Raw genomic sequence first — 7,853 nt, forward strand, 5'->3', positions numbered from 1 at the left:
TGGAAACAGTGAGGGAGCTGGGCTTGGTGGCACACGCCTTTAATCCCAGCACTTGAGAGGGAAGTGGAGGCAGGGGGATCTCTGTGAGTTTGAGGCCAGCCTGGTCTACATAGCAAGTTCCAGGACAGCGACGCAGAGAGACCTTTGTCTCACAAAGGAAAGAAAAAGGAGACAATCATGAATAGAAAAATATCTGTCACACAGTGACTGGGGGCAGCACGCACGGAATGTGGGGACCAGGTGTCCCACAAAAATAAGGCGTGTGGTGAAGAGATGGGGCATTATGGCATTCAGATGTCCCAACCAGTGTGTGTGTGTGTGTGTGTGTGTGTGTGTGTGTGTGTGTGTGATTTTGTTTTATTTTATGTGTTTAAGTGTTTTGCCTGCCTGTATGTCTGTGCATCACGTGAGTGCCTGGTGCCCACAGAGGTCAGAAGAAGGCATCGGCTCTTTCACAGCTAGAGCTACGGATGGTGGTGAATCACCATGTTTGTGCTGGGAACCAAACCTGGGTCCTCTACAAGACCATAAAGTGTTCTTAACCAGTGAGGCTTCTCTCCTGACACACACATGTATGTGCACATACGTGTGTGTGCATGTTTTTAGTGACAACATGTGCTGCTGCATCTCTTGGACACTTCATGTCCTAGGCATCAGAAAGTCAGAGCAGATATATGCAGTGAGGAGGCATCTGGCATTTTGGTTACAGGAACTCCCTGCGGGATGCAAGAAAACCTGCAAGCCTCAACATAGCCAGTGTGGATTCTTTTTGGGTTTGGTTTTTTGTTTTTGTTTGGTTTGGTTTTTTGGGTTTTTGTTTTTCGTTTGTTGTTTGTTATTATTCTCACTTATATCTTTAGTTCTCAAGACTGTCAAAAGTATGGATTGAAATTTCTTTTTTATTTTAAAAGTTTGAAATTACGTGTATATGCTTGAGGCAGGGGGTGGTATGTGCACGTAAGCACAGTGGCTGCTGCAGCAAGAGGAGGGCGTCAGATCAGAAGTTACAGGCAGTTGCGAGCTGCCCAGCAGGGGTGCCGGGAACTGAACCCTGGTGTGCGCCCTTAACCCGTGAGCCATCTTTGCAGCCCCCGGTTGAAGTTTCTGATGTGGGAAGTGTTGAGTGGCCTCCACCTGTAGTTGATACTGCCAAGTCACTACCTTAGAAGAATCCTTTCCAGGATCTCAAACTCTTCAGGTTTCCGCCCACTGAAGACTCTTAGCGTGCTCTGTCTCTACATGGAATCCATTAGGCTTCATTGCGTGCCCCTCCCCCCCACTTCCACTTTCTGTACTGCTCCTCCCCATCAACTCAACATCACAGGTTCTGCTACAAACTCCTTCTTTAAGAATAAACTCTTAATTTCCTGCTGGGATGTCCCAGTTGCTTCTGAGGGGGCTCCTCAGGCAGCTCTGCCTTCAAGCATCACCATCACTGTGTTCCTGGCCGGGCTCAGTCCAGGTCACACAGTAGCCAGCAGGTTGACAGGCTTTCCCAGCCGCGGATGTAAAGGCAGCCTTTCTGGCTCTTCTCTCATCACCTGACCGGTCCTTGTGCTTTCTGACTTCCCTTTGTTGGCATCACCGCCTTTCCTGGTTTTGTTTTCGTTTTGTTGTTGTTGTTTATGGTATCAGTGTTTTGCCAGCAGCTATGTTTGTGTGTTCGTCAGGTGTGCACAGAGGCCAGAAGAGGGTGCTGGATTTTCTGGAGCTAGAGGTACAGAGGCTGCCATGTGGCTGGGTGCTGGGAATCTAACCCAGGCCCTCTGCAGGAACAACAAGTGCTCTTAACTGTTAAGACATCTCTCCAGCCTGGGACCTTATTAATTTCCTTAACTAGGCATTAGTCACAAAGATAAAAAAATAAAAAAATAAAAATAACAGGAAAAAGCCAGGTAGGGTGGTGAATGCTTTTAATCCCAGCACTCAGGGAGGCAGAGGCAGATGGATCTCTGTGAGTTTGAGGACAGCCTGGTCTACAAAGTGAGTCCAGGACAGCCAAGGCGAGAGAGAAACCCTGTCTCGCAAAATCAAATAAAACAAGCAAACAGAAAAATAAAAATAAAAAAAAGACATATTTTTCAAAGAAATGAATATCCCTTGGAGCATTCCTCCAGCATTTCTGGAGGAAGGGGAGAATCCTGGGTATAACTGGAAGTTTCTCTTGTTAGTGTGAAGACAACAGCGTGCCTGGCAGCAGAGCTGCAGCAGGAGACATCCTGACTGACTCACTGACAACCACAAGCTAGAGCTCACGATAGGGTGAAGGCCTTGGGTTTTCTGCATCTCTTGACGGTATCTTTTTTTCCCCATGCAGGTAAAATAGTGAGGGACTTGCATATTATCAGTGGGGTGATCCAAATGACAGAGACTTTCTAGGATAGAGGGAAGTCTACCCCCGGCTAGGTATTGACTCCTACTTTGTGTGACTCTTCCCCTCTGCTGACATCACTGTTTATCACTTACTTCAAGGATGATGAGAGCCTGAGGCACCTCACGCATGAGGAAAAGGACGTCATCCTATTCTTTGAAGAGACTCTCGATTCCCTGGAATATGACTTTGACGAGCCAGCCCTGTGTGACAGTGGCATTCATTGCCACTCTCCACAGTCTCTGGAAGAGAGCCCTTCCAGTCACTCAGAGCCTGAAGATGTCATCGATTTAGTACAGCAAGGACCTGCATCTGGGAAAGCTGAGAGCCTTCCAGATGTGCCTCAAGCAGCAGGTGAGCAGTAACACACAGGCCCCTAGGCCGTCGGCTTGGCTTGGTAGTGCACTCCAGGCACTCCAGCACTTCTTGTAGCTTTGCCCTGCCCATCAGTACAGATGTTCCTGGATATTTCCAGCTTCTAGAAGGAGAAGCATCCTTTTGTTAGTCTCTCCAGCAAGGGAACTCTAAAAGAACAGGGTAAAGAAGACTAGCTGGAAGGGAAAAAAATGAGAGAGAAAAGAAAGACCAAATGAGCATATAGATATGTGTGTGTGTGTGTGTGTGTGTGTGTGTATGTGTGTGTGTGTAAGTGTGTATATGAGTGTGTGCATGTGTGTAGGAGTGTGTGTGTAAGTGTGTATGAGTGTGTGCATGTGTGTATGAGTGTGTGCATGATGAGTGTGTGTATGAGTGTGTATGTATGATTGTGAGTGTGTATAAGTGTATGTGTGAGTGGGTGTAAAAGTGGGTGTATGTGAGTGTGTGTGTGTGTAGGTGATTTGTGCTGCAAGACTATATCCCATTTCTAACACATGGCTCTCATAGGCAGTCCAAGAAGGACAGAGAAGGTACGAAGCAGCACCAATGGAGAGATGCTCTACCCATTGAGTCATGGGATAGAACTGGAAGAAATGATGAGTGAAAACTTTCTTACAGCCTCCTCAGATTATAAACACCAGTGTTTGTCACAAGCTTCTGGGCGTGCATCCCCAGCTGGGCCGGAGCTTTCTGGGTAGCCCAGCCTGGCCTCTAACTTTCAGTCCTCGTGTGTCTGTCTCCCAAGCACTGGGATTACAGTGTGTGCCACTATTCTTGCTCTAGGAATGTTTTCTTTTGAAGCAAACTGCGTGACTTGGAATCTGACCTGCTGCAGTCGTGCACTCCAGAGAGAGAGAGAGAGAGAGAGAGAGAGAGAGAGAGAGAGAGAGAGAGGGGTTTACAGCCGACCCCTGAGAGAGAGACATTGGGTTCTGCATGTCTAACCGCACTTCTGCTTTGAAGCAGAAGTTTCTAAAGTAATTTGACCCAGCTGATCCTTCACAAAGATTAGTTCATGTAATCGCACCAGAGGAAAAATCCAACACAAGTGCCCAGCAATTCTCTAACCTGCTATTTTCATAGCTTGTTTGTTTGTTTTGAGGAAGAATCTCTTTATAAAGCCCTGGCTGTCCTGGAACTCACTGTGTAGACCAGGCTGGCCTTGAACTCACAGAGATCCACCTTCCTCTGGCCTCGTGAGTGCTGGGATTCAAGGTGGTCACCCCTGACCTTTACTGAGTGTCTCCTTTATAAAGACCTTTGATGAGGTGGTCATTGCTTGCCTCCTGTCATGAGTCCCCAGGGAGATGGAACCTGGGAAGCTTACCTTTCCAGGCCACTTCCTGACTGGCTGTTTCTGCCTCTAGATCCTCACCATCCCGTCAGGAATCTGTTGGTTCTCCGTGTGTGAAATGGACTGCCTTCTTTCTAGTCCATGCAGCACGACCAGCGTTGTGATTAGGCCTTGTAGAGGTTGATAGTGGGTCCCACTGTGGCTCACTCAAGTGCAGCGGGCAGGAGCACCATGCATCTACTTTTACCGACACAAAAACTTCAAAGTCTTTCTTCTCCTTTCAGGGGCCCCATCTGTTGCAAAACAGACCGCTCCTGGTCTTGAAGGTGAGGAACAAGCCGCTGAGAATTCCCTGCCACTGCCAGACTCCAGGGATGCTGAGGTGTTTCCTCTGCCGCCCTCCCTGCCTGTCCTAGCACCTTCTGCCGCGCGGAAGGAGCTGATCTCCTCCTCTCCTCCGGCAGAGCATCCCAAACTGCCCCGCTCCGTGCCCACTCCTCTGGTGATTGCTCAGAAAATTTCTGAGAAGTTGGCGGGAAATGAAGCCCTCTCTCCCACGTCCCCCTTGAAGGAGGGCAGGCCTGGAGAATGGAGGACGCCAACTTCTATAGCCTCTCGAAACGGGGACCATCAGGGCGTGTGGCACCGACACGCGGCCCAGCCGGCGCCCAAGGTCCACCGCTTCCCCAGCAACATAAGCGTCACCAACAGCGCGGGCAAGGACTTCAACAAGACCATCTCCAAGGCAGCTGTCAACGTGCAGGAGCGCAAGGCCCAGGTCCTGGCTAACATCAACGGCGTGTCCTTCATCACCGCGGGTGACGCGTCGTCGGAAGAGCGGTGGCAGAAGGTGGAGGAACAGAGGGGCAGCTCTGCGGATGGGGTGCGCGCCCAGAACAGGGCGGCCATGGCTGTCGAGCCCGGAGTGCCGCGTGCGGGAGGTCCTGCCAGGGCGCAGCAGTCCCGGGCTGTGCAGACAGAGCAGCCACCAGCACTAGTCAATGGCTTCCAGAGCGTGCACGAGGCCCTGCGCAGCGAGCCCAGTGCCTTCGTCCCCACCAGCAAGACCATCACCTTCCGGCCAGACCCTGCTGTAGCCGGCAAGCTGGCACGCCAGAATGCCAGCCGCAGCCTGTACGAGCCGCGCCTGGATGGCAGCCAGGATGCCCGCAAGCGCACAGGCTCGCTCCCCCGGGCCGTGGGCTTCCGGCCGCAGGGCATCACAGTGCAGTTCTCAGGCCGCGGCTCCACCGAGGAAGCCCGGCGCGAGGCTCTGCGCAAGCTCGGGCTGCTGAAGGAGAACTTGTGAGGGCCATTGGCGGGACTGCCGGAGTGGGCATAGACCTTGTATGTCCGCACTGGGGTGTCCTGTTCTGTAAGCACAGGAGCCAGGTGGCCTCTGCCCAAACCACTGCGCCCAGTGCAGCATGGCGTCAGAGGCCCCAACCAGGCCCTCTGAGTTTTCCTTTCCTGGAGTCCCGGAATAACGTTTAGGACCTGTGAGCATCCATGACTGCATAGGCCTTGTGACTTACATACGGGAGGACCACCTGGACTTGATTCGGTCCAGAATCTCTGATCTGGCCTTCTATCCCACGTGCAGGACTTGAAAGCCAGTGTAGCTCTCCAATGCTCAGGATTTCCTCTCCTCGAAAATAAAAAAGAGAAATGCTCGTTAAATTTTTATAGTGTCATTGTACACTTTGAGGTCTGGTTGTTTGTGTGTTTGTCTTTGAAGGACGGAAGATGGTACCTTACCGTTAGATCTGGGTTCATTTCTTGACATAATTTCGTTTGCCCCATTTTCTTAACTGAAAATCTAAATTACTCTGTTGTAGATTTAAAATAGTGTAAGATTTACTGTAATTTTGAATTGCGAGAGTGAAAAAAATGAGATGGAGTTTGGAAAAGGAAGAAATTTTGAGAAAGCAAGTCTCACTAGACTGTCCAAAATCTGTTCCGGGGATGTGTGTGTATGCATCTGTGTAAATACATGTACCTACCCTAACATACATTTGAATATCATGTGTCTGTGTATGCACATTCATTATTACTTGAGTATCTACTTCCACAGACACCAATATCTGAGTACAGGATATGAGCACTTCCTTTTCTCTCACAGACATCCCAGCATTGTGAATTCTTCCTATTATGGAAATCAGCTAAGAGTACATGAGCCCTTGACTTTTTCCTCTACAGTATGTTCTGTTCCCAATTCAAGTAAGATTTCCTGATTTCAAATAAGCAAGATAGTTCCTGTTGTTTTGTTTTGTTTTTATAAGTTAAAGAATAAAACCCTTTGTCACCTCACTACTAGTTTTGGGTTGCAAGGTAGCTCATAGACAAAAGGAAACAATCTGACTGGTTGTGTCCCGTGAGCCAGGTCTCAGGGTTGACCTGAAGGAGAAAACTGTGAACACAGTTTATGCAGCATGAAGTTTTCTTTTCTCCCAGACTTTGTCTTAAGGGAGCTGTGGCCACAGTGTTATTATCAAAACGATTTAAGGCTGGCATCTCAAAACGTCTAAAAATAGTCAGGGAAGGGCTGGCCTGAGAGCCACACCCTTCTGCTTGTGCGCCCAGGCAGCACCGAACAGAGCCCATTTCTTTTCCAGTTGGGTATTACTGAGACTCCAACTTGTAAATGAGCTGTTGACGGACATTTTCAGGCTACTCCACGAGGCTAGTAAGTTACATGCAGTGAGTGACTAGTGGTCGGAACCGTGGTCTAGCGACCCGCCCAGCTCTTGTTCTCCTGAAGTCATCTTGGACTTTTAAAAAAAATCTTGACTTAAATAGGGACTTTAAATTTTTTTTGAAGTGCTTTTAATTTTGCTCTTACTTATGATGGATTTGCTGAAAGGATCTGGGAGGCTCCCTTCTGACAGAGTGAGATGCCAATACACAGTGTTTAATAATTGAAGGTCTCAATACAGCTGTTACAAAAACACCTTTATAGACAGTTATTTCTTTTTAATCCTTTTCTATGATTTTATTGTGAGTAGAATGAGTTTGACTGCATATTAATATATTCTCATGATGACATTTTGAAAAACAAATTTTTATCTTACCTTACTACATTACATTATGTATGATACTATTTCCTCTTTAAGGGTTATACCTTTCTCTTCTATTTATTCATATTTTCTCTAGATTTAATCCATAATTATGTTGACTGTTACTTTAGATGTTACTTATATCCAAAGCCCAAATGATTAAAGTCCCTTTTTTTATAAGTGCTGAAGACCCTGCTGTGTCTTGTCTGCTGAAAAGCATTGGTCTTCTTACTATCGTTATATGATATGACGTTCTTCTTTTTTTGTGTGTTGTTGTTGGTTTTGTTTTTTTGTTTTTTGAGACAGGCTTTCTCTGTGTAGCCTTGGCTATCCTGGACTCACTTTGTAGACCAGGCTGTCCTCAAACTCACAGTGATCCGCCTGCCTCTGCCTCCCGAGTGCTGGGATTAAAGGTGTGTGCCACCCACCATACCCGGCTTGGTTTTGTTTTTGTTTTTTAAGACAGGGTTTCTCTGTGTAGCCTTGGCTGTCCTGGACTCACTTTGTAAATCAGGCTGGCCTCGAACTCAGAGACCTGCCTCCCGAGTACTGGGATCAAAGATGTGCGTCACCACCTCCCGGGGTAACATCCTTAAACAACGGCTAGTTCTCAGTATTGAAGGATCATATTTCAAAGCAAGATTGTAATGAAAAGGAAAGGTGGATCCGATGCTTCCAGCTTCTCCTCAAGTGATATTTACAAACATCTCTTCATTTTCAGGAAACTATCACACTATGTAAAAGCCAGGAGAAA

The 7,853-nt window shown here is 47.9% G+C and overlaps 1 protein-coding gene across 4 annotated transcripts in view; it reads left to right on the top strand.

The window, feature by feature from the left end:
* The window catches only part of PROSER2 (proline and serine rich 2), a 34,393-nt gene extending 27,114 nt beyond the window's left edge, over positions 1 to 7,279 (top strand). For all 4 annotated transcript variants that reach the window (XM_084784028.1, XM_084784029.1, XM_084784031.1 and 1 more), the window contains exons 3-4: positions 2,473 to 2,725; positions 4,328 to 7,279. In XM_084784028.1, coding sequence (XP_084640154.1) covers positions 2,473 to 2,725; positions 4,328 to 5,352 — 1,278 coding nt within the window. In that variant the 3' untranslated portion in view covers positions 5,353 to 7,279. The remainder of the gene's footprint in view (positions 1 to 2,472; positions 2,726 to 4,327) is intronic.
* Positions 7,280 to 7,853: the final 574 nt, after the last annotated feature.

This window comes from Acomys minous (assembly GCF_964271855.1).
Source record: "Acomys minous genome assembly, chromosome: 5".
NCBI lineage: Eukaryota > Metazoa > Chordata > Mammalia > Rodentia > Muridae > Acomys > Acomys minous.